This window comes from Helicoverpa armigera, chromosome 24 (assembly GCF_030705265.1).
Source record: "Helicoverpa armigera isolate CAAS_96S chromosome 24, ASM3070526v1, whole genome shotgun sequence".
Taxonomy (NCBI): Eukaryota; Metazoa; Arthropoda; class Insecta; order Lepidoptera; family Noctuidae; genus Helicoverpa; species Helicoverpa armigera.
In genome coordinates, this window is record NC_087143.1 from 1638071 (window position 1) to 1665800 (window position 27730).

The 27730-nt window shown below is 34.6% G+C and overlaps 1 protein-coding gene across 6 annotated transcripts in view; it reads left to right on the plus strand.

Moving 5' to 3' along the window:
- The window catches only part of LOC110383125 (uncharacterized), a 45149-nt gene that overhangs the window by 13400 nt on the left and 4019 nt on the right, over window positions 1-27730 (plus strand). For 4 of the 6 annotated variants that reach the window (XM_064041111.1, XM_064041114.1, XM_064041115.1 and 1 more), the window contains 7 exons: window positions 279-553; window positions 2841-2978; window positions 4042-4165; window positions 4933-5051; window positions 5484-5707; window positions 6269-6452; window positions 6937-7095. In XM_064041111.1, coding sequence (XP_063897181.1) covers window positions 279-553; window positions 2841-2978; window positions 4042-4165; window positions 4933-5051; window positions 5484-5707; window positions 6269-6452; window positions 6937-7083 — 1211 coding nt within the window. In that variant the 3' untranslated portion in view covers window positions 7084-7095. The remainder of the gene's footprint in view (window positions 1-278; window positions 554-2840; window positions 2979-4041; window positions 4166-4932; window positions 5052-5483; window positions 5708-6268; window positions 6453-6936; window positions 7096-27730) is intronic. The other 2 variants (XM_064041112.1, XM_064041113.1) reach the window with 2 other exon arrangements.

Here is a 27730-nt window from a genome sequence, read left to right on the forward strand (position 1 = left end):
TTGAAAGTGTATTAGATATTAATAGTAATTTGCCACTCTCTGGTCGCACAATAAAACTATCTCTGATTCCACAACAAATTATAGGATTTCAAGCGAAAGATGCCTAATCTTACTCTAAATTCTTAAAATTGTTAATTGACCCTTTTATACGGGGCCACCCAACAACCTTTTTATTTTAAGGGTACTTTGGAACAACCTCTATACCAGATGAGTCCTTCAATCAATATAAACTAAAACGAAGATCAAATAACTAACGTAAACCATGTCTTTATTTTCAGATCTCGATGGCAACAATAGCGTAGTAAATACGACTGAAACTGCACTTAATAAGAATGAAATTAAAACAACCACTGAAGAAAAACAAATCAACGTCAATATTTCACAAAATCACACAAAAATTGAGGAAATACATAAAGCAAAAGAAAATAATGAAAAGGTTGATAAAGACAAACTAATAGAAACAACTACTGAACCACAGTTAGAATTAACTGCTATAATAATGAGTGAAGAGTCTAGTGAACTGAAGGAAGTGGCTACGGAATATTCATCAGAAGTAAGTACAGATAGCGCGCGAGTTGAATGCAGTCGGGGTCTGAGGTAAAGAGCCCCCCGCCTTCCGCACGCCCCACCTCACGCGCCTGCAGTGTAGTACTGTGCCATCCTTGTCAACTATCATACCGCATTCCTAAGCTCTGCATTCAACTCGCGCGCTATCTGTACAGTAAATGAATCTAGTGTTAAAATCTGTAAAATAGTAGTGATACAACTTGCTTAAAATAATATACATAAGTATTGATCAGCAGATTTTGAACATAAGCCGCATAGAATAAACTTCAAATAGCTATCATATGTAGGAAAAACATATATTCATAGATCTTGTTCGTAGAAACCAGATATAGACCCAAACTCTTTAATTTAAAGAAATACTGCTCTGGTGATAATTCGTTTTAACGTGGAGACAAATCATGATGAAGTCACATGACTCTTTTTTTCTGTAATTGGCAACTGCCAGAAAGAGGTAGGTAAACCAGGTAGGAATTTAAATAATGTAAATAATATTAATAATGACATGTGTCATAAGAAAGACGGGTGAAGATTGTATCCGTTGGCAAACTAGACCATGCAAATACATAAAACGTCGTACTAAAACTACAAAAGGAATAAAAGTTTAAATGTATGGATGTTTGTTACATTTTAACGTACAGATTTTGATTTGAACTCAGCAGTAAAGTAACTTATGTATCAGAATAATATATAGGCTAGGTTCTAACCAGGCACGGGAAGTAATGACTGCAGGTAAACCCATGAGGAACACTTAGTATCAAGGTATTATCTTCTTATCTTCTGATGCAAGTATATCATCATTAAGCTGTCAAATACAACTACACGTGAAACTTATTTAACTCAAATACTATAAAGTATTTGATTTCGGTTAATATTTGTTCAAATGTAATGGAAAGATTCTTATCTTCGTCTAAGCCAGATATCAGTCTTACAGTATCTCTGAATGAAGTATTGTCTCTAAGAACAATATCAATATTGGGATTAGCCTCGTGTTTTAGATTCTGCTTAGTAATCTCTACAACTAAATTATATAGCTCTTTGTACTTTCATGCATGCTCATCTTTATTTGATCTGTCACAATATTGTCTCGTACTAGAAAATTATTATAGACTTATTTCCCATCACCATATAAATGATGATGATGTACTCTTAGCCGATTGTCGGCCACGATTCCGATTGTCAGCTTTTCTAATATAAAGAGATCAGCCAGCTGTGCAGGACATACCTAATAATATATCGTGTACAATTATTTGCGCAGACACAGATGCTCTCTCTTCCTTTATTATAAATGGATGAAATCGTAAATAAACGATGATTATGATTATTATCATAGCCTGATGGGACGAAATCGGAAGGTTTCATGTATGTAAACTGCTGGTTCCAACATTAATCTCACTAACAGTCAAAATTACACGATGTAACTATATGTCTAAGTAAACGGTTCTTTTATATCAACTCAACTTCCAGTTGAAACTGGTATAATCTGATCTTAAAATGTTCTTTTTTATCAGTTTTTCCACACTTTTCAAAATATTTGTTCAGCTTTGTAGTTATCAACATTAAAAATATCATTTTGACTTTCAAGCTTAATATTTTGATTGTCTTTTGTTAGTTTAACCTGATTATGATATTTGATGACAAATGAAAACATCCTCTCTATTATTACATAAGACATTTTTGCAAGTTTGTGCAAACACGTAGTTGGTATGTTAAATAAAGCAAATTGCTGCTGTATGATGAATTGCTATTTTAATTGTGAAGGCGTGTGCCAACACTCAAGATATTGAGGCTTGACTTGGGCTTGACGCTTAAATTCCATATAATCCTCAAGATATGAACATCACTTGACATAAGATCCTTAGGAAAGTTTCCAAAATTATTGCATATCCACAAGTCATCAGTGTTTCATGTACTTTTATTTTTGACTGTCATTTGTTCCTCGGTCATTCTAAGTATTGATATTAGCTATGGGAAATCAGAATCCTAAAGGTTTGACAAGCATAGGCTAGCGTTTTGCCCGAAAATTAGGTTTTAGATGTCAGATGTTATATCGTCCTACATTCATATAATGAAAACCGATCCCCAAGGTAGATAATAAAAGCAAGCCTTTTCCTTAATTCTGAAGGCGCATCTAAAGTCACAAATACTTACATTGTTCTTTTATTTTTCTTATTTTACCATGTTTTTTGTGTGTACAATGTATTTTGCTTGTCTGTTTTGTATCTTATATGCGTTATGACCACGAAAAAATTGTTTGACTTTTACTTATTCTTCAGCAGAATCAGAATCTTCCGGAGCCGAATTCGAAGGAAGTGTTCGAAGATGTCCTGCAGAGACTGCAAGCGTTGGGAGACAAGGGGAAGAGGGTGCTGTTCAAACTGCATCAAACCATGGGTGTGGAGTATCAGGAGAAGGTAAAGGTTCTGATGCAAATACCAGTACTTTTCAAATTCAATGTCCATTATTGTCCATGGCGTTTTTGCTATCTATACTTCAGTACTAAAATGATAAAATAGAAACATTTTTTCTTTTGTTTATTTATGGTACAAAAAAATAGTTGAACAGATTCAATCATTATAAATCGTAATAGATAAAATAATTATATTGTTGTTGGGAAACTAGATTATCCCCAAATAACACAGGTAGGCTATATTTTGTCCCGGATATTTCCCTGCAAGGCGGGTGAGACCGCTGGCAATTTCTTCTCCTTCATAATATTTGAAGCCCAGCAATCAGAGTGACATACCTTGATATCATGGGACATTGACGTAAGCTTGCCTTGATTTTATTATTTACCTCTATTTCAATTATTTTATACTTACTCTTGTTCATTCATCTACATTTACTTGCTGTTAATCAATAAGCATCAGATGTTGAAAGACGTCATCAATGACGTCAGCACTACACCTTTCTAGGGTGTTTCCATCGATAACAATGGGAGTAAACATTACAATGATTGTGATAATTACACTTTCTATCACGTGTCAGGCAGTTTCCCTTTATCTTTATTAGCATAGACTGTCATGCCTATCATTTGAATGGAGATAATTGCTTTGACTACGTTTATTTTTCTCTTAAAAACAGTTATTGTTACGATCTTCTAGCTGTGTTCTGCGGTTTTGTTTCATACCAGTATCTTAAGGAGGACACTTCTTGTACTCGATTTATAAGCAAAGAAATAAGATAAAGTCGTTTTCATCATTAATTTAAGAGCCCAGCTCTTGTCGGTGCAGCTCCTTCCATTTACGCCTATTTAGCGTCAACTCCTGAACTTCCTTATTCGTGACAACCTTTACCTTCTCTCTAATTTGCTTGATGTCGCTGTGCCTTGGACGACCCCTTCCTCTTTTTCCTTCGACCTACTCTTCCACGAGGTTTTTGATAAAATAAGTGTTTATATTTGTTTAAACACTTACAGCTATCATTACAGACAATAATGTAGAGACACGACTGAAATAAAACTTTTTCGCTTTCCAGCCGACACTGCAATCGAAGAAAGACATAATGTCAGTAGTGACTGGCAGCGGTGAGGAGTTGGACCGACTGCGGAAGGTGCTGGTCGAAGCCATCGATGAGGAGAAGAACAGGGCACAGAGGCAGAGTAAGTTAAATAAAGTTAAGACGACAAAAGTTATAAGGAGACTACATCGATCCTACTAAAATTGTTAATGCAAAAGTTTGTATGGATGGATGTTTTTTCTTCTTTCGAAAATGTATGGATGGATTTTGATGAAACTTACTGAACACACCTACATGTTATTCCGATAAACATCGGATCGCTCAGATTTCTAAAACTCAGAATTACAATTTTTGAGATCAGCAATGTTGTATTGTTTTGGCACAAATTGATTGCTGATTGTAATTAAACACTAGGAACAAAACTAAAATCTTTTAGGTAATGATTATCTTCTTTTTTTTTTGCACACAGCATAAACAAATTCATATCAAGCATACTATTCGAAGTGAATTGTAATGTTTTATACTTCCTTATCTCTTCATTCTGAGTCAATCCATTAATCTTGCTCTACTGGAAAATTGCCAAAACTCTTCAAACCAAATGTATTGTTTCACAAATTCTTCGCAGCCTAACAATATCTTAGGAATGCTTGGTAATTTATTTAATGTCTTTGGTCATACTACAGTTAATTCGTGAAATTGTTCTTTACGTTTAACTGGCTTGTAAAATGGTTGACATAATATTCAACAAAAGTATGTATGGGTTACGACGGATTGGAAAGTTTCTTGGATGACCTCAGATTTTTTTGTTTCCTACCTAAAGAAAAATCCCTCACTTTATATTCTTATTTTATCTCTTGGGAAATGATTAAAAAGAAAAAAGCCTTAAAGATGACTTATTTTACCTTACAGAAAAACGCCACGACGCCTTCGAACAAGCGAGAAGTAAACGAGAATCAATGCTGGGTCAGATAGATCTGGTGAAGGAGTTCAATGAAAACGATGAGGAAAGGAACCATGCTGGTGAAGTTGTAAGTGTACAATACAAGCAAACAGTAAATAAAGGAAAAGATTCTCTCTTATCGATCTCCATTATCAAAATATGTTAATGTTCCCCAAAATGTTATCTCAATAACTTTCTGTAATTACTTGATCAAAGTCAATCCATTAAAAAGTCACCATGACCATCACATCCCACCACATGCAATTAATGCTCTAACCGCTTGCATTTTTGGGTTAGGAACGGCTGACGGATCATATTTTTAGTCAAATAGCTTTCATTTGCTTGTTCGAAGTTGACTACTATAATAACTTCAGGCCAGTCAACATTACGTACAGACAAAATACTCCAGCGCAGAAGATATTTTTCCAAATAACTACCTGTACCTTTGTATGATAGTTTTCTTCTTCTCGTACTTATTTGTGTATGTATATAGATTTATAAATATTTTGTTTTATTCCAGGATGCTGACGGCTACGCAGATCACCACATGGTAGTGAACGAGACAACTCCTCTCGACATGAGTAACTCCGAGTTCTGGTCTTCCTTCTCCAGCAGTGAGGAAGCTCTGCTGGAGTGCGAGGGTCTGATCCTTAATCTGCCTCTGACTCCTCACAGACACTGTCACAGAGGGGCTTCGGAGGACGAGAGCTTTGCTGCTGCTAAGGCTAATGCACTTACTTATAGGTAAGGTCTTATATGTACATATAATAAATTATTTGCATTAAGTGAGCAGCATATTTCAGTAGTCTATATAACTCTAGGAAAAAATTAGGAGTTTACTGAAATTCGTCAAAGGCCTCCGAGTTAAATCATTATATTGCTAAAACACAAATTCGATATCGCGAGGCTCCCTTAAGCTTAGGAACACTCCCGTTTTGGAATAATTTCCCCGTAGCCCTTTTCGAAGCAATATGAGCATATTGCAAAATTTTACGTATCTTTGTTTCCGTAAATCATAGCCCGAAGTGTTCGTTGTCGTTTTTTTGTAGTTGTTCAACGAAACCAATGTTTTGTATTTAATGATACTTGCTATCTTTGTTGTTACACTTATTTGAACGCTGTTATTTACAGCAAAACATAATATGCAGGTCTCTGTATTTTGTAACACCTAACATTACAACTTTAACTATGTATTTTGTTCTGTGTACTCGTGTTTTACTAAATGAATCTATCTTTATCTTCTTCTTCGTAAATCACAACTTGGAGTATGCTTTTATACTTACTATTCCACTCTTACATTCCCAGGGTACCAGCAAACGGCTACTACTTCTTCGTGTTCAACTCTGAGAACGAAGTGCAACGCAACTACATCCGCGCTCGCTTCGCTCTGCAGAAGACGCGGTACGACGTCGCTCGCACCGCTCTAAGGGAGTGCAAGAATAGTACTCAACGATGTGATCTCGCTTTGGATATCTTTTCTACTCAGAAGGTTGGTGTTTATTAGATATTATTAGCATTACTTAGAGAACTGAATGTCATCATCATCATCTTATTGTCTCTATCCTATTATTTTCTATTTTCTTCTTCTATTCTTCTGTCTGCCGTCCCGTCATCTCACACTTCTTTCCAGCTATGTCAACTTTCACACATTCTATCCCATCGTTTCTTAGATCGACTTCTTCCACTATATCTACATTCATGGGTCTTACCTTCCTCACCACATAATCCTCATTCCTCCACTTAGAAAACTAGATGTGGTTATTTATAGGATTTCCTTTATATCAGACAGCAATCAAAGACCTTTTGATGGACTAAGTAAAACTATCAAAATTTATATTCAAATTGTCTGTAAATTTAGACAGACCCTTCGTATAAGCTGTTTTCCCCCTGTAAAACCTTGCTAGTGTACCAAACCTGCCCTTCCTCTTTGCCAGATTTTATTTACTAACCTCCCATGACCTCTCTTCCCGCAGGTGGTATTAGAAGTGCCACTCCGCAACAACGACTCGTTATGGAACGAGCAGTTTGTGATCATATCGGAATGTGAACCTAGGACCTCCATATACATGTTCTGTGTCATCGCTGTGCCTATACTTATACTCGTGTTTGGATTCCAATGAAGAGATTTACATGTGAGTACTGATTTATTATATTAATCAGAAATCAGAAATTTTATTTGCTAGAAATCAGAACGAAACGTAAACGTTACAGTTATAAATGTATCATGTTATAATAATGGACCAAAAAACAAAAGCAGAGTAAATTATTTTTAAAAAATAAATTTTCAAAAATATTTAAAAAAGGTGTAGTTACCTTTTTTAAATATTTTTGAAGCAGAAAGCCTTCATATTTCGGCATTAGTATTACAAAATATGAACAAATCCATCCTTGTTCCTAAAATACTGGTTTTGAACGCCATCTAGCGGGCAGCAGACGAAATATAGTATAATTTTGAATTCAGCGCCATCTTTTGGTCAGCAGATAAACTAAAATAACAGGGCCATCTAGTATCTTGACAAAACTTAGAAAATAAAAAAAACTCAAAAAAATGCATTTGTCCCACATCGATATAAGTACAGGTACCGATGTAAGTATTACCAATATACATATTAGTCCTTTATAGAAAAATTTTATCCACAGTAAGAAAAAATATGTTAAATCATACATAATCTCTAAACATAAAAGAATTTATCTTACAACGTCTGAATCAGGAAACCAAGACCAGCCTCGCCTCGACACAAAATTAAATGAACTCAATGAAACTAATTAAACGTTAAAATAAAGCTAGGACTGAGGACATCTTAATTACAAAAAGTCGTTAAAACAAGGATTTTAATTGTTATAAATGGCTGCTGAGATTTCGATTAGATTACAAATGAATGTTGTATAATAACACAATGTCTAAATAACTCAATGACGCATTTCCACCCACATTTTGAGGGAACATCTTCTCGCACCTGGACAAATAGTAGCTAATTTCCTTTCTGAAGAACAGAAGCCAGTGAGTCTGACACCAGTCTTACCATAGGGTATCGGATTGCCCGGGTAACTGGGTTGAGGAAGTCAGATAGGGCAGTCGCTCCTTGTAAAGCACTGGTACTCAGCTGCATTCAGACTGGAAGCCGACCCCAACATAGTTGGGAAAAAGGCTCGGAGGATGATGGATGGATGTCCTTTTTTAAAATCCATACCTATACCTACAATATGTACACAATTTGTAACAACCTTTAGAGAGAATAGCCAGTTGCAGAAAGGTTCTCCTAACGTGAGTCAAATCGTGGTCAAAATCTAATTCCATGTTTCTAAATTCTCAAAAAAAAAGACTGCCAATGAGTTCATTTGACAAAAATAACTGGCCTTCGTTATTAAAATAATTATCCTTGAATTATTAACGGTAGCCATCTTATGACGTCAGCACAAATTAATTGTTTATTCAAAACATTAGAAACACCGATACATTGTATAACAATTACATACTTAGTTTATAAGTATTCAAACGCGGTGCATTTTTTATAGGCACATCAATTTGATATGTTCGTTACATTGCAAATATACTTAGGTACTTACTTTGATAAGGTGTTGAGGGTAAGGTAGACAGAGCTCTGAAAGCTACAGAAGCTATGAATTGTAGCTTTCAATTAGATACGTTCGCAACATGCAAATATGCTTTATTAAGATGCTGATGGTAATGTAACCAGTATTAAGTCTTCGAAAACACAGCAATGACGTGAAGAAGCGGTGCCACAAAATTATATCGTTGAAAATATGGAAAAATCAGCTATGCCCAAACAGAAATCGATAACGTCTTCCACCCAATTTCTGTCACCGTTCCTGCGAAGGGCTGTCAAAAATCACACATAATATCGCTTTTATATTTTCGCTTTTGCTGTACCAACTCCTGCCCTCATAAAAATCCAAACAGAACTCAGGGTCGGTTTATATTTCAACAACAGACAGAATGACAGACAGACAGGCGCATTGTGTTAGTAATGATGACATTTTTATAGCCATTTGACACTTCCTTGTTTATTCGACAGACGACAGTTAAATATGCAGGTACCTAACATATTAGGTAAGTATCAAAGGTTTAAGCCGACTTTGCACCCAATTTTTGGTGAAAATATCTGGTATTTTTGAAAGAAATTATCACAGGCTCATAAAATATTTGCTTCTAAAACTGGATTATCCTTAACTAGCTGCAGTTTCACCAGCATCTCCTGGGAACTACTCTATGTACCCGTATATAAACCTATCTATACCCTTCCTCGATAAATGAACTTTCTAACACTGGAAGATTTTTTCATATAGAACCAGCTCCTAAGATTAACGCGTTTATTATTACCATATACTTCCTTAATGTCCTCGAAATTTCTACAAAGATTTCTTCACAACATATTTCAGTGGTTGACGTCACCTCATACCGCAAAGGGGCCATGGTTCCTCCTTTTAACCTTCTAAGGTAGCAAAGTAGCATAATTCTGATAAGATCATTATCTCTTTGCAAACAATATGTCGTAACAGACCCTAATTCTCCTTCATTTTTGTCCAAGAAGTCTTTATCTTAATTTTTTCCTTGTATAACATTTCGTAAAGACTTTTGTATCTTATTTTTTTATTGCAAGTACTTATGTCATGGTAATAAAGACTTTTTAGAAGTCTCTGTTAGTCATTGTATATGGTTTAAGCCTTGTTGTAAACTGTGGTTACCGTTTCGAGGACTTTATAGGCATGTGTGGCTCAGATGTAGAGATCTGGTAAAATATGAAGAAAAAAAAGCTTTTGGCAAAATTAATCTAGTAAAAAATTGCTATACCTACTTCAGTCGTCTAGGCCAATTTTATACGATGAACCTGAATTAACAGATTGTCATGTAATTAATCTGCTTCAGTATGTTACGTCTATGTTGTCTCGCCAATTATCTCCGAGTAACAATATAGGCTATATTTATTTATATTTATTTCTACGGGACGCGGGAGAAACCACTAGAAAACAGCTAATTTAACTATGCAAAGTGGTACCCAAGATACAGGTATAGGTACTTTTTCAACGAGTTGAATTAGACTTTGATTAAAAACTGCAATAGGTAGGTACCTACGTTAGTAATCACACTTTTCCTATCATAGCAAATTGGCCAGTCGTTAACCACTACACTACATAAGGATACCACTTACTTGACACGTAATTTATAATTGCACTATCTACCAAACATGGCGCCTAGCTACGAATGCGGTTTGTCACTAAAAAGGTAGCTACTGCATGTTAAAACCTCTATGGTTAGGTGTGCCAAATTAAAAATTATAGCTGTCATAAAACAGCTGGTAAATGTCTATGGTATAACGACCACCCATTATATTGTTAGTGTGAAGAGATCTAGGATCTTACAAACAAATGTTAAAAACTTTGCTGAAACTAACTTAAACTTTTGCAGATTTAAACACAATTTTTTGACAGTTTTCATGGAGGTATTTTATATGCAGTGTTATGATATTGTAATCTAGGCCTGAAGATGTGATTGTAATCTAGACAAAATTAACTTCAATTATCTTTGAAAAAACTTTATTTGACGTGTTTTATAGATATGTAGTAACTATCAGAGCTCAATCATTTCATTAAAAAAATGGAAATTGTTTAAACTACTTATTTGTAATGTTTTTCAAACCACCCAGAAACGCCCACGACATTTCATCTTATCGACAACCATTATTATTCTATAATTATACTTACTTCAAGATTGCGTTATTATTACGTGCTCCACATAATTAATTAAAACAATGAATTCCCACAATTGAAAACAACAAGGCCTGTTCATTTATCGATGAGTAAAGCCTAAAATAGAATTCCTGGAAGCGTAATTAAAATAACGTATGGGCCTTTCCAAACGTAAATTCTTATTATCAGGAATATTTTTTTTAGTAGGCATGTGTTTCGTGGGAATTCCAAATTGACAGAATGATCTATCTTTTTTTTTTTAACGACGTCAAAAATTATCAAATGACCCCTCCCGCTGTAGGTTAGCAGCGGTGAGGGAGTGTCAGACTCTTACTGACTAAAAACCGTCGTGTTCCGTCGTAGGCCTTTTTATGTGCTAGGGCCGCGGTATCTCTTTCGAACACAATAGAAGAATACATTAATTATAGAAATTAGCTTTTATATATAAGCGTTATAGTTTTAAGCATAATTTATGTTATAATTTTCGCATGCCTACTGAAGGCGAGATATGTTGTGACTTTTTTTGTTTTTACCACCTTTTGTGTAAACCATATCTCGGCGAATAAATATTTTCATTTCATTTCATTTCAACCCTATCTACGGTTTATAAGTAGTTAGGTATTGGGTTTCAGCCAAATGTGTTCGTAATGAAAGTCTATAGGCTCGACGTCTCGTGTGTTTATGGAATAACAATTGCTTATGTAAATAAATACCTATGGTACCTTAGGTATGTTTATTTCCTTGAGAACACAGAATAGTGTTAAATTACAATACTTAGCCTTTAATGAACGAACAATTTAGCTAGGCTGGTATTACCAGTGGAAATCAAAAATCTACTAGACTCTTTAAAGTTAAATCACACGAGTGAAAGCACAACATTTTTTTTCTCTACACGACATTATTATTTCGTTCACACAGAGCATGCAAATGTCCCATAACATTGAATTAACTTAAGGTACGTTTTGAATGCTAGTTGCCGACCGCACGTGCCGCGACTTCATGAAAACATTTATTTATTATCCATCATAAATACTCAGATGTTTCCCGCTTTTCTACCAGCATCTTCATAATGCAATACTTATGCATAGCTTTATTCAAATAGGAGCCATTTTAACACGCCTCACCTTGCCTGTAACTACATAATATGTATGTATGTAAGTAAATCTTGGAATCTTAATGTGACCCATTTCCCGGTCTTCGATTGGGATGAAATTTTGCATACGCTCTGAGTTCTGATGACAATACGTGACTAGCTAAGAAATGTCATTACAAATCAAATTAATCCAAAAATTTCAGTGCGTGCTAAAGGCGTGTACCTACTTATTTTTTTTACGTCAATTTGCGTAAACTTGAAAAAGCTGTACAACACAAATATGTAACTTTACCTATGATTGTTGCATCTCGATAACAACGTAATGCTATGGCCGAGGGCATCAGTCGATCAGCCGATCAGCCGTCAGCACTCAGCTGTAGTTGTGGGCACTTGATCGTGCACGCGCGGATAAGTGGTGTCAATGTACTTGAAGGTTCTCTTTTGATCGATTTGATTTCAATATTCAATAGTAGATCAATACATGATACACTTTTGAATCTGATTTTATTTTCCGTAAAAGATGAATGCAATTGAAGTGCGGTTTATAGAGATATTGAACGGGCGGGGGCGCGACCGTGGTTTCACTAACTTTCCATAATCGAATTGATCAAGCTCTAGATAATTGTCTATTGATATACGTCTGCATTGATCCCAGTCAAAGCACTTGAGAGCACTCTCAAAGAACTATTGACTTCTTGAGAGTGTACCACGGTCATATTTATTATTTAGATCAGAGTTAGCCGGTTCGGTACCTATCTTTTATATTTATGTATGGTAAAAATACCTACCAGGTGCTTTTACTTGTTACCTGTAGGCTTATTAAAATACAGCATTTCACCATCATTTATTCAGATACTTACTGTTAAGGAAATCTCGCATTCCACTATTATCTTGATAATAAACAACCTGTCATAGAGTGCCTTTCAACACTTAGGGCTTACGCAAGAAGGGAGACCAAGACCCGGTCTTTTGTGGGCGGGTTACACCACCGAATTTGTAAAGTCAGGATATTTGCCGCCTCTGCAGGTTGCTAATAAATTAAGTCCAGGTGACTTATTGTAATAGACTATTGACTCAAGTGATCTGCACAGGTACGAATTTATTTATCCTGCCAAATCACTAGTGTATACTTACGAGTATCTATTAGTAAAAACGGTATGAAGAGAGAAGTTTTTGAGTTTTTCACGAATAGCATAACTTACTAGTAGGTAATAAAGATATAATTGAACAAGAGTAGATAAAAACTGAATTCACAAATCCTACGACTATTAGTAGCTTTATAAAGTTTTTAGACTAAAATTATTAGTCTAAGCAAAGTAAGAAGCGCCGACAAAATGGTTTTTGCACAAACTTTTTTGGAATTTGATAAAAAGCATTACAATGTAATACATAATTGATTTTACCGTTATCTTCACGTTTCTTCTGAAGTTTTTTGTTTTGCGTCTAGTCATTTGTTTTTGTTATTTTCCTGTGGACCTGACTAATATAAGAAGAATTTATAGCTCTTCAAGGTCTGTCTACGTTACATCTGGTTGTCTTATATTTCTTATGACAGATAAGAATCATTTCCTTATCTTAATTCAGGAGGCTTATACAGAATTTTTTTCTTTCAAACTGTTATTTTAAGTATTTGAGATCGCAAATTACCTCTTTGCTCTTATTTTAATCTACTTAAGCAAATAATTTGTAAACGCACATAAGCAACTTAACCTAAGGGTCGGTTCATATCAAACGGAAAATATTTACGTCTAGCGTATCGTAAATGTATGACCGATGCACTAACGCATCATCGGTTAGGTATGAATGATTAAAGGTTTTATCGTATATTTGTCTGTTCTGGCGTAAGTTACGCGACGCATTTTTCATCAGATATGAATATTACCTTACCCTCTTCCAGCGTAATGTACTCCACAAAGAACAAAGCTGTCTTTAACCACATCGCATAACCAAAATGCAAATAAAAACCTTGTCAATCTAAAAATACATGACTCCGCTATCCTTTCAATTTGATACTTACATTAATCTGTTGTGTTTACCATTGAACCAGTCTTATATTGATTGCAGCTATTGTTATGAGAAGGTCTTTGTGTTCTTCAGATAACCGGTACCTATGCTGTAATTTGTACTTGTAGCAGTACAATGCGGGAGTCGATGATCCCGATGCACTTTGTTGTTGTACTTACATAGGGCAAGGATGGCGAAACGTTGGCAGGAAAATAATTTGGGCAGGTCTTTATTTCGTATTGCAATTGAAATTATGCATAAACTAGTCGTTTCTCGCGTTTTTAATTGCGTCACTAGAGAACTATTTTTTCAAGATATTCAATAAGTAATATTTCTACATTTATTAAAACTTTATAAGTCATATTGTAATTCTATACCATATGTACATAATGCCTAGTTCAGCTGTGATAGACTAGATGAGGAACTACGTTTTTATATTAGAATAAAAAAGATTAATTAATAAGACCAAATTAATTCGTAAGTTATTATCAAAATTATACAAATGAATGATACAAATTGCGGAAAATTAATTAATTTCAATACAATATGATTGAGAATTATATTAAAAACTTAATAACATTCAAGTAATACATCGATGTTTTACGACCAAGTTGTTCCATTAATATATGATATATGATTAAAATGTAATTCATCACGAATCTTCCTTATTTGAATACAAGAACAAATACCCATAATACTTATGAGCACAGATTACCTACCTAAAGTGAACACGTTAATTACCTTCTGTGTTATTTTTATTAATTAGACAAACGAATTGTTTAAACATTGGCTTAATTCAAATACTTATTTATTAAAAAGGTACCTATCTATTTACTCTATATATGGAGCTCGTGCTTCTTCCTGTCAGGTATAATTTTAGCATGACAAACAGTCACAAAAACCCCTAAAGATATCTACTTACCAAAAACATACTACAAAATATCCGAATTGAAAAACTCCTCCTTTTTTGGGAAGTCAGTTAAAAATAACACAACAAACAAAAAAGGTATTAATTTCAGTTTGTAACGACAACATTTCAAATTCAATATCTTTATTGCGAACTAAGTGGTATAAAAGGATCTTATAGCTAGGTAGAATACATCTTATAACATTTTGTTATCGATGTAAAATCTTGATTATTCCAACAATCTATGGTTATTATGACTACCACATACAGTCTGTCATCACTAATTCAGTGAACTATATCATCGCGTTCATTAATTAAAAGGAAACCAGTTTTTGCACAATTAGCACGCATTCGTAGGTACGTTATTATTTTGCTACTGGCTTCCGCCCGCGGCTTTGCCCGCGTCAAGTTCGGTTACATTGCGTTTCCAAGAGAACTCTTCAAAAGTCCGGGATAAAAACTATCCTATGTTCTTGCTCAAGGTCAACTCTATTTCTGTACTCAATTTTATTAAAATCAGTTCAGTGGTTTAGACGTGAAAGCGTAACAGACAGACAGAGTTACTTTCGCATTTATAATATTAGTAGGGATTTTGCTGTCAAGGCCTTCTGTGCCAAATGGAAGTTCAAGTTTTAATTGTTTTGCACTTGAACTTAAGTTTTGTTGGTTGGCGCCAGTTCATTTTAGTGTTATTGTAGATATTATCGTTATGGGTTTTGTTCCCTGCTCGTAAATATTGGTGAAGATGATGTCCTCCCAGTCGATTACCGGCCACGGTCAGCTATCTCACATAGGAAGATTAGCCAACTGCGCAGGACATAAATTATAGTACACAAACATTTGAGCAGGTACAGGTGCACTCACTATTCCTTCACTCTCATAGCCCGACACGACCGGAGAGAGTTCAGGTGCAGGACCAAAATTTACGTGCTCTCCGATGCACGGGTGAATCAATTACCAGCTTGCAGACTTCAGGCTGCTTTGTGAAAGATGTTCAAAACCACAAAGCGATTTCGGCTTGACCTGGGAATCCAACTCGAGACTTGACTAATACTAATTTAAGCAATAAAAAATGCAATAACCGAAGACGAAGCCGCGAAGGTGTAGTTCCTAATTAGTAATTTTCCACGGCATTTACTACTATTGGCAGCCGTATACTGTAATGTACTATTTTATTGACTACCATTATTACGGTAGCCTCGAACAACTGACGTAATTATTTTGTCACACCTACTTATAAATATTTCATAGTGGAAGTCGATGTTTATTATTGTAACGTAACTTCTTCACATAGCAGACAGTTATTCGCGTTATAGATTATTTAGATTTATGAACTGGCTCGTTGATGTATTCTCGATTTTATGACTAAGACGAAAATATCAAAGTGCTAAGTCCCATCGAAAGGCCAACTTCCGAGGAAAATATATTATATACCTGGTACTAAGAAGGGACACTATATTGAACGTTTTAAAAGTACCTACTACAAAAAGTCAGTTTGTAAAAATATAGTAACTGCAAAGTAAAATAAAGTTTTTAATTTTTGTGAAAATCCTTTGAAGTAAATACGTCTGAAAATGTGATCATTAAAATTCTGTCACAGTAGAGTCTTATACGGCCAATACCTTTGCCTTTAAATAAAACAAATGACATTGACAGTTACGTCAAACTATGACAGTTATGCAATAATTATAATCTGTAATCTATCCAAAGATCAAATAACCAACTGGCCTAGATATTTGAACCTAAAATCACAGTTAGCTGTTGGCACATAACTGTATCGTAAACGAAGTAATTATTTTAGCTGGAAATATCTCTATTCATCTAAATAAATCTTATGCAAAAAGGTCATAAGTGAATTTTACTGAAATGTCAGATACGACTACGACGATTTTTTTGTTCTAACTTCTGCAAAATAAATATTGTAAACAGTTTTGAAAAGAGGCCAAGTTCAGATGAATGAGAACGCATTAATTTTATATTAGTATTAGAATCAATATGTGTGGTGTTAGAAGATAAATCTCTCTGGTTTTATTTATTTTGAAATACCACATTTTCAAATAAATCAAAACCTAAAGAAAATCTAATAACACATGTGCATGTTTTCGCAAAATTTCTAATTTATCTAAAAAGCTGTTTTCTTAAAATGTTTACTTAAACAAAACAGATTTCATTTTGTTTATGTTTCATAATAGCAAAAGTTAAAAAAAACATGAGTTTTCAAAAGAAAAGTGTTTTCTTTCATACATTATTGCAGTTTAAACAGCTGTAGTAACAAATATGCAAATTTTATTGATGCAAAATGTATTTAAATAAACAAAGTTTTTAATTTATTTAACCGCTACATTGAAATCAAACGTCAATCCTTTTGGCAGTTTTGACGTAACACTTTTTTTAATACTTACTACTAATGCGAAAGTTACTTCGTCCGTCTGTCTGTCTGACTGCTTGTCACTTACACTTTCATAGCAAAAAACATATCTTACTAATATTATAAATACATGTACGGATGTTTGTTCTTCCTTCACGTAAAAACTATTAGATAGTTTTTGATAAATAATAACTTCCTGAGAATAACACATAGACTACTTTTAAGCATGCTTGGGGAATAGTTCCCTCGGGACGGAGGTGAAACCGTGGAAATTCAATATACTTACCAAGTATCCTTTGCCCTCTCCCGCTGTGGGTGCAGCGTGAGGGAGTGTCAGACTCATACCGACGACAACCCACCATGTTCCTTCTGGAGCCCATCATGTACCAGGGCCGCGGTAACTCTTCCGAACAATCCCGCAGCCCGCAGAACACATGTTGGCCTAACGTTATAAATAACAGTGACTTTATCTGCCGACTTTAAAAGCTGAGTATAATATACAGTTACTAGCGTCTATTAAATTAAATACACTCCTATTTTTAGTTTGTACATCAATCACATTTATAAAGCTTAGTACAGACTATGCGTAGGTAATGTCGGTACGCATATATGCTGCGAGGCAGGAGTAGACGCCAATGCTCAAAACTTTGTCTGTGTTCAAACTAAACTGATCTTCTACCGCCGAATGTGAGAGAACGTTACGCAGTTTATTGTATTTCCATACATATTCACTTCGTTCACGTCTACGATACGATACGTTAAACGTTTGGCATAGATGCTGACATTCGGCGGTTAACAGTCAGTTTGGTTTGAACACAGTCTTATACGCGGAGTATTAAACGTGCAATGTACTCGTATCCTAGTACGCCCAGTCTGTACCTAGCTTTAGTCTAACATACAGGAATGCAATGTGTAGCTATGTAATGCTATAAACAAGCATTTATTTGATGAGGTTGATATATTTTACTACTGGCTGAATATCAAGGTGAGATTAATTAAATATGCACGTTTGGTAGACTGGATTAGTGATATCCTATTCGTTCGTTGCGTTCCTATAGTAGGTTCGATACTCGCACTTGGTAGGTTTGAGCGATTATGAAATTGCAACCTATGTTTGCGGAAAAATAAATCTTAAAGTAAAATCGTCATACTTATTCCAACCCTTGCACATTTATTTTTCAACTGAATACACTTAGAACTGAAATCTACGTACATATGTCTCAAAGTGTAATTAATTAACACAAACATAAAATCTAAATAGTTAGACGCAGACCAACTAAACCTTCGCCAAAAAAATTTGTGCATTGCCAAAAGAAACATTTCAATACACAATTTTATATTTCCTGAAAAAAACAGGCAAAAGCAGCGACCATAATATTAGTAAGTACCATAGACTGAGGCATAACAGATCGGGTCGATGACCGAATAAAATGAGTAGTCGATGCATCTCGATTATTCCGATACACTCTATCGATTTTATTGCTCGGCTAACAGCGCTGCCGAATCTAGCTGTTTCTGGGTTTATCTGTTTCTTCAATATCTCTACTATATCGTCTTTATTAATAAACAATCGGGACATAAGTGAGATATAAGTATATCCATTTCAATGATGGCAATTCAGTCGAAAAGTCGGGTAAAGCACTTTTGCTTAAATTTTTATTTATAAGTTACCTTTCACCTTTCACCTTTGTACCATTATACGTAACTGGTCTTTTTCCCGTGGTTTCACCCGCGTCCCGTGGGAACTATTGCCCGCACCGGGATAAAATATAGCCTATGTTACTCGAGAAGAGTGTAGCTTTCCGACAGTGAAAGAATTTTTCAAATCGGCTTAGTAGTTTCGGAGCTTTTGAGGTAAACAAACCAAAGGTTTCTTTATTATATTAGTTTCTTAGAAATTTAGAGACTCTTTGATTATTTATGAATAATTAAGTAGAATTTCAAAAGTTCGGCGTGGTAGGTCTAGGACCAAGGACAGAGCTACACGAGACAAAGCTAGCTTCACAAATATTTGCAGACTCATAGATAACATACAAGATAATGAAGTGTAGTAGTAGTAGTAGTAGTAGTAGGTACTACGTTAAATTCTGAAAATGCTTATCCAATTTTCAAGGTTTTGTTGTGTTCTAATTATGTAATGAGTACTTTTTAGAGTTCCGTAATCAAAGAGTAAAACAGGATCCTAGTAGTCCTAGTACTAAGACTTCGTTGTCCGTCTGTTAGCAGGCTGTATCTCAAGAAACGTGATAGCTTGACAGTTACATTTTTCACAGACGATGTATTTCTTTTGCTGCTATAACAACAAATACCTACTGAAAACAATAATTAATCATTTTTTTTAAATATATAAAACACACCTTTATTTGTTTTATGGAGCAACAACAAATGTATATGTTATGGACCAAGTGATAAATTGGGCAGTATACATAATGCCCGGTCATTATGAATAATGCCCAATATGAGAGTGCAATTTGATAATAATTATTCAAATAATCAAATTGACCGGGCACTATACATATTGCCCGTGACCTTTTGGGCAAAGTAATACAAACATATTTAATTTCATTTTTTTTATTGTTATTGACATTTAACTTAAAATAAACTAAATATAACACATCCCATATCAGTTGACAGAGCATAGAAGTAAGCATGCAACATGCAGCAAGCATGGCTTCTGTCACGGCTCCGGCGCTGCGGGGCTCCGGCGGTCCCATGCGAGCTTATCGTCGCAGGTGGTTTTCACGCTCACCACCGCAGCTTCCGCTTGCTGGCCGGCTCGGCCGGCCAGCCTCAGCCGCGGCGGCGAGCGCTTCAACTACCCGCGCCTCAGCTTGCAGGCCGCCTCGCCCCTCCGCGCCTACGCGGTTTTGAATTGCACTCTAGGGGTAGGGCAGACAAGACTACGTGGAGTCGGTTTTGCAGCGATTCGTTTTCGTCGCTAAGTTCAGTTTTTAATACAATGTTTTGAATCCAAATTAAATTCTACCATAAAAAAAACGAGCCAAGAAAAATGAGATCAAGAAAAACGAGGCCCAGTTAGTAAATTAGATGACAATTGTCCAATTAATAATTTTGTGGCCAGACTTATAATTTCCCATTAAAATAGAACATATAATTTAAAACAATAATCATAAAATATGTAGCAAGGAACAGGATTTATTTATTAGAACAACTGCCACCCTCACACCGCATAAAATATAGCTTTATTATCAAATTGCCCAACTATCATGTAGCAATATAATAATGCCCGTGCCATGTGATAAATAATGGAGCTAAGATAGTTATTAATCATTTGGCTCGATAAAGCTAGACATTATTCATAATGCTCGGGCATTATAAATAATGCCCGAATTAATCATATGGTCCATAACATATATATTTTTTGTAAATAATGGTACGGAACCCATCGTACGCGACTCACTCTTGCCCGGTTTAGTTTTAAGCGCCAATTATATTTATCTTTATGATGTCTATAATTTGATTGAAGGTCCCTTTGATGTTTTACTTTACGTACGCACATATACCTAATTAATTTGTTTATACCTAACTAAAATATTTTGTAACCTTACTTGTATCACGCACATACATATTTACCTAAAAAACGTACAAAAAAATTGCAAATGAAAGTAAAATAATATCTAAATGTGCTAGGCTAATCGTAAATTGGGCTTATTCTAGACACTAGACTCATTTTAAAAGTAACACTAAAAGTACGGTACACAACACCATCATTATTTAAAACCAGCCGTTTTCTCGCGGTTTTACCCGCGTCCCGCGCCCATGTTACACGGAAATAGTGTATCTTTCCAACAGTGAAAGAATTTTTCAAATCGGACTTTCGAAGCTTTCAGAGTAGAAACAAACAAAAAAATATTTCTTATTATTTAGTATAATTATTTAAAGAAGAAATACTATATTAGATGTATAGATATTATACGTATTCAAAACAACACGACATTATTAAAAATACTTAGAACAGAACTTAATTTCCTAGAAGCAGACTTCCGTTCAGTCTAAAACCACGACATGGAACCATAGTTCACAGACTTTTTATACTTTTCCTAGAACCATGACTTATTAAGTTCATTGTTTGCGTCAAAAGAAGTTAATTAGTTTTCCTTATATTTTTTCGTGAATCGAAATCATAGCTTAGGTATTTGCTTTTTCCTATAACTTTATTTGTGTAATGAAAGGATTCTCGCAAGCATAATGGCGTCCACGGCCGATTTCGGCCACGGTGGCTGTTCTCATTTAAGGCGATCAGCCAGCTGCGCAGGACATATTATAGTGCACGAGCATTTGCTTGTACACAGGTGCACTCACTATTCCTTCACTCTCATAATCCGATGGGACGGCAATCAGACACGACTGGAAAGAGATCAGGCGCAGTACCGACATTTACATACGTGTACGGGTAACTCTCCAACTTCCAGACTACGGGCTGCTTTGTGAAAGTTTAAGAAAACCCACAGCGATTTCGGCCTACGTTTTGGGACAATCTTAATTCGTATGACTATGTAAAGGTACGTTTTGAAAGCTGGCTGTCGACTGCAACTGCCGACCGCACTTGCAGTGTCTGCATGGAATACGTTGATATCTGAGGGCGACTGCACGTGCTGCTACTGCTTCGATCTAAAACGGTTTCATGTAAATACATAGAAACCAGTAGTGCAGCTGCGGCCAACTTCAAGCAGTCGCGGCATGTGCGGTCGACAGTTGCAGTCGGCAGTTAACATTCAAAACGTACCTTTACATAGATCTGTGAAAAGCCGGGAAAATGACACAACCATACAGACATACTTATGTCCACTTTTATGTTATTTCTGAGGATATTTATAGGTTCATTTTATGATTTGAGTACTGTAAATAAATAAACACATAGGTACAGGCTGGGTTTTAATATCGTATATATGTATCGTTAATATGCAGTGAAAGTAAAAGTTTTGAATTATACATGAATTCTACAGGTACTGCTGGTTTTATGTTTTGATATAAAACATTTTACTTATTTCCTCTGAACTTCGTAGAAACTCTGATCTCTAGGTAGGTTCTAAACGCGCATTAGAAAACATACGTAGCAAATCTTGCGATAAACAATTTCTTTTAAAAGTACGACTTTTTGGCATCTCTGAATACCTATGCATTTACTACCTTTTTAGTTAAATTATTCGCTTATTTATTTAATTCACTGTAAAGGCCAACACAAAAATATCTGAAAATTATACCAGTTTTTCCTTCTAAAACAGACGTACGGAAACAGATACAAACAAATTAACAATCACAAATAACACTTCATAAAATTCTCAGTTTACATTTGTACAAACAGAAGTCGTCAACAAAATATAGTACGTAAGGTTACAATGTATACTCAACAATATGTTATCATCTGTATGTCAATGTGTCACGGAATAGTAACTCAATGCTAATTTACCTCGATAGAAAAGCATTACCTAGTGATAAAAATACAACAAACGTTGCAAGGTGAAAATTACATATTAACACTAAAATGCTTGTTTAATAAATAAATTGCACTAAATAGCCTTCAGAATCAATGAAAGGTAGGGTTGTCTAAATGACACAATAACCTACCGTATAGAAAAATAATTATAATATATAAAAAATCGCCCCATATTACCTACCTACTTCTCACGGTGACTTGATCAAATTACGATAAAAAATACCAATAGATATGTTCAAACTATCATAAAATAAAATTGGTAATTTTCGTAACAGTAAAATATACCTTTACCTCTAATATAGTACCTATGTGTTCTTAAATGGGTTTCCTCAATCAGTTTTCCTAAAAAAAAAACAGACAAAAATAGTACCATATTTTTATCTCCGATTAACCACAATTACTAACGGCTTTCTATCTAATGTTTAATCATATTTAATGTCCAGTAAACCTATAAGCTATATCATAATACGGAAACTGAAGTAAAACATTGATATCGCACGGTTATCTTGTTGCAAACATTTATCGAGAAACTACAACATAAATATCATGATACTACAGAGATTAAACAAACAGTCTGTCATTAATTAATTCGCTCGAATTAATTGCACAATTCAATTATGTTAAGGTTCATTTTAACCGACTTCAAAAAAGGAGGTTCTTATATTATAGTTAGATCTGTGTATGTATGTGTATGCGCGATTACCTCACGTTAACGTGAACTGATTTTGATGCGGCTTTCAGCATAAGGGGAAAAACTATGTTTGTCTATAATGTCCTGATGTAAAAATATATGAAGCCATTTCTACACTGGGACAGTCAGAAATAATCTATCATTCTTTTTATTATTGTACTAAATATAGTATCAATTACGACAGTTTCATTTTTCTTTGACACAATTTTCATTACATCTGCGTTTACGCATGTTCCGGAAGTGACTTCTAAACAACTTATAAAAATAGAGTCGTCAATGGAACATTTGAACATTTTATGGGTTGACAGTTGATGTGATTTATCGATCTATTTTTTTTATTTTATCTATGATCAATGGCGTGGTCGATAGATTTCAAAGAATATAGTTAACTTAAACATATACTTACCTACCGTTAGTCTTGTTTATGCTTCAAATTATATAATTTTAACCCTAGATCATGTCCTCCTAGCCGTTTACCGGCTGCGACGGCTGTTTTCATGTAAGGAGATTAGCCAACTGCGCAGGACATATTATAGTGCACGAGCATTTGCTTGGACACAGGTGCACTCACTATTCCTTCACTCTCATAGCCCGATGGGACGATCATAGACACGACTTTTGAGCTAGACACGACGCAGTTCATATCCAGTCAATTATAAACATAATTTTGGCGCCATCTCCAATAAAATACTATTATTGACACATTGCCAAGAACTTTTATATATTTCTTTACAGAACTTGCAAATTTTTTTGTACCTAAATATTTAGTTTCCAAAAATAATTTTGTGAATCCAGACGTTGTCGTTCAAGGGCATAGTCAGACTGGGATAGGGATATAATATTAGTCTTTAAATATTCTTTACATTACAGTTTATGTAAAATAAAACTGCGGTACAGACAAACTGATAACTACGTATCTAAATACAGCTCTGTCAAACTCAAAGTTCTCCATGGGACCAACTTTTTAGAACCGTGCAACTAGTGTGACGTTTCATAGGAGCTAGCAAAAGCCTGTTTGAAATAAAAACATTTGACTTTAACTTGGCTCACGACAAATTACTCTGTCCTCTGAAGACGGCCACTTATTCTAGATATAGCAAAGACACTAATAAACTTTTGAGTGGTAAAATTATTTGACGAGAGCCTTATATACTCATTGGTTACTTACTTATTGGTAATTGTTGCTATTAAATATTTTACACAAATCAAAGGAAAATTAGCTGTAATGTTACTGCATAAAAAATGTATGCATTGGCTCTGTGCCAGACTTCATTTAAAAACAATTGAAACATGATAATAATGTAGGTACGATTTACAACTAGTGACGTGCATTTGACAAATGGTAAACATAATTTGACATATTTTACTGACGGTACATTAATAGTATCTTTGTTCCATGTGACTTTGTTAGCAATGATATTGCAACTAAATGACATTGAATCTTGTTCATTTTAGACTAAGTAGCTGTTTGCCATATTTTATCTCACCAGATAAAACGTAGTATGTAACCTATCTTCGTCAGAACCACCGGTCCTTCTCCATTTTATTTCTCGAAATACATAGAGTTGCTACCCAGTTGTTACCAGCTGCCATTTTTTTCTAACTAATAGTTACCTTCCTCCAGTAGTATTTATTGTTGAACCACATAAATTTCAGAGATAAAAGTAATAATTACAAATCGTGAGTGTTAAATATTTTTTAATTAAGTCTATAGTTGCTCCTTCTTCGCCTCTGGATAAATCAAGTTTAAATAGCGATATTTCTATAGGTTAATTTCTAAGGGCCAATTTCTCTAGCACTCCAATACCCAACTTTAATTATCTATTAAAACCGCTAAGTGCGAATATTAACTACTTTCTCAACCATTATTCTGGTTTAAGCTTATCTTAATTATAATATCTCATTGCTATGCCTTATTGAATAGAAACTGGTTATCTATTAAATATCTCGGTGCACTATTATGGTCAGAGAATTTAATTTCATATTGGGTACGAATTCACTTTCTAATAGTATGTTTAAACGCTGTTTATAATAAGAGGAAATAAAGATAGCCTCTATGAATGCCTAATTATAACTAAAAGCTACAGAAAAATTATAGAAAGGAACTAACTGGGTACCTACTTAAGATTTCTAAGACTAAAAAAAGTGTTTTCGAATCGGCATACTAATTCCTGAGATAAGCTCGTTAAAACAAACTCTTCAGCTACCTATATAATATTAGTATCTATAGGTTTATAAGTACTTATGTATAAAAGAAATATTAAAAGATATGTCTAAACTTCATAATTATTTAAAGGTCAAAGCAAATCCGCTGTATGCTAGCCGTAACATTCATTCACGTTCAATTAGTTCGTTCAAAATGCGAGATCGATATAATGCTTCATTCATTACTGTAAGTACTTTGTAGGGTTACCATCATAACACCTTTAAAATACAGGACAAAACCACTTTCTGACCGGAATGCACTCTCCCTATCCTTTACTTCTTTGTATTCCAATTATTCTAAGCTACATCTTAATTGACCACTATGTCCATATCAGGGCTCTTAAAAAAACTTAAGCGAATTGTACATATATTATGTCACCGGAAACACTTTCTATAAGTGAAGACTTGTCATTCGCTCCCTGTTAACTAAACTTGTATTATTCCTAGTTATTTTAGCTGTAAGTCTTCCATGTTACATAAATAAACACAATCTGAATCTAAGAAAACCCAAACGCTTGGTAATCCTACCACTCTGTAGTAGCACATGTCCTAATCAGGCACACTTGAGTTTCAATTCAGAAGAATAATGGCTGATTCATCAATTAGTCTATTTTTAATTCAGGATAATACAGCCAGACCTGAAAGTTTCTACCAGTTCGAATTATCACAGTTATTTTTTCAATCAGGTTACTGGAAGATGACCTCACAGTAAGAAAAAGGTTAAGCTGATGAGTCTACTAGGCACAGGTCGCCACGAACTTTATCATAATATAGACAAGGAAAAATGTACTCAAATGACGCCAATTAATTATGACATCACGAAGGTTTGAATTTATTCCCTTGAAATTGTTAAGGAAAATTTAATGCCTCGTAATGTCGTTTGTATACCTATATTTTTTGCGTTGCCCTCTCATAAAAAATAATCGTCTCCAAAAAACATAAGTATGTACCAAATACCGCAAGAATGGCTCATTGTGTAAAAAAATACCAGAACAGTTTTCATTTGTTTTTTATTATTTTTTATTTTTTACGCGGGACCTTTAAAATTGGAATGACAAAGACCTTACTGTAGCGTTCCACGAAATGAGTATTTACTTCATTCAGTTATGCTAAAAATTTACATTTTCTTTGTAACATACTTTTGTTAGAAAAAGGCCGATGTTAACATAAGTCAGTGAGTACAATACAAAATATGTGTTTGTACAATTTGTAGTACATATTTGATACTTTGTATCTTGCAGAGACCTTCAGAGACTGAATTTCAAATGATATGATAAGTAACTTAATAATAACATGTTCCATATTGTATTAGGAACTCTTGATAAAACTTTTTGCTATCTATAACGCGTGTTAGATATTGCAAATTGATTTCAGATTTTTTGTATGACATTGAAAGAGTAAATTAGATAAAGGTTCGTCAAATTCGATCAATTTATCATGATAATAATTACTAAGAAGTCCTAATTTTTCTACGTTTTATTTTATACTTTTTTTACCTGAATTATTATGATAACCAGTTAAAATTTTGACAAAAGCAAAACATACCGTCTTACCACAAAAACTTTTAAACGTCAGTTTATGCCTTGTCTAAAAAAATGACAAATTATGACGTTGACATATGGTTCATTTTGCAGCCACAATTTTATTAGACAAGGTGTAAAACAGGGTTTAAAGTTTTTGTAGTAAGGCCCTAAATATTCAAATGTTTAGGTGACACAATGGGCGGTCATATCCCTAAAAGCGATCTCTTATAGCAATAGAAAAAAAGGAAATACCCATACAGCAGGTAGTCTAGATTTTATTTCTAGTTAAGAAAGCAATGATACCAACTTATATCTATGTGCCATAGGTCGGTAATACCACGGGCTTGTTATCTACCCAAAGGCGAGAATAGTGTTCTATTAACAACATATTACGCTTAACCTAACACGATTCAGGTTATAGGCCAATGGTCCAAGTGTACCTAAGTATGTCGCAGGCAAGGAGAAACAAATGACTAGCGGAGATGTCATAACGCAATGCCTGCTAAGAAAGTAGCGCGTCAAAATACGGGTGTTCGGGAGACGAGGAACGTTTCTAGCTCAGAAGGCATGTTAACCCGCCCATTATTTGAAAACAAAATCACCAATCAATCAAGACCTAGATTGAAAAAAAAATCATGGCTCTCCTAGACTGACGTTTTCGTGACCAACATTTGAAATGAATAGAAACTAGCGTTAATTCTAGGTTAATTTCTGCAGTTAGCGCATAATGTAGTCGTATCGTAGATCGTAGAGTATCGAATAGACTACATTAACTGTGACAGATTTGTTTTAATTTGTCAATGAACCCT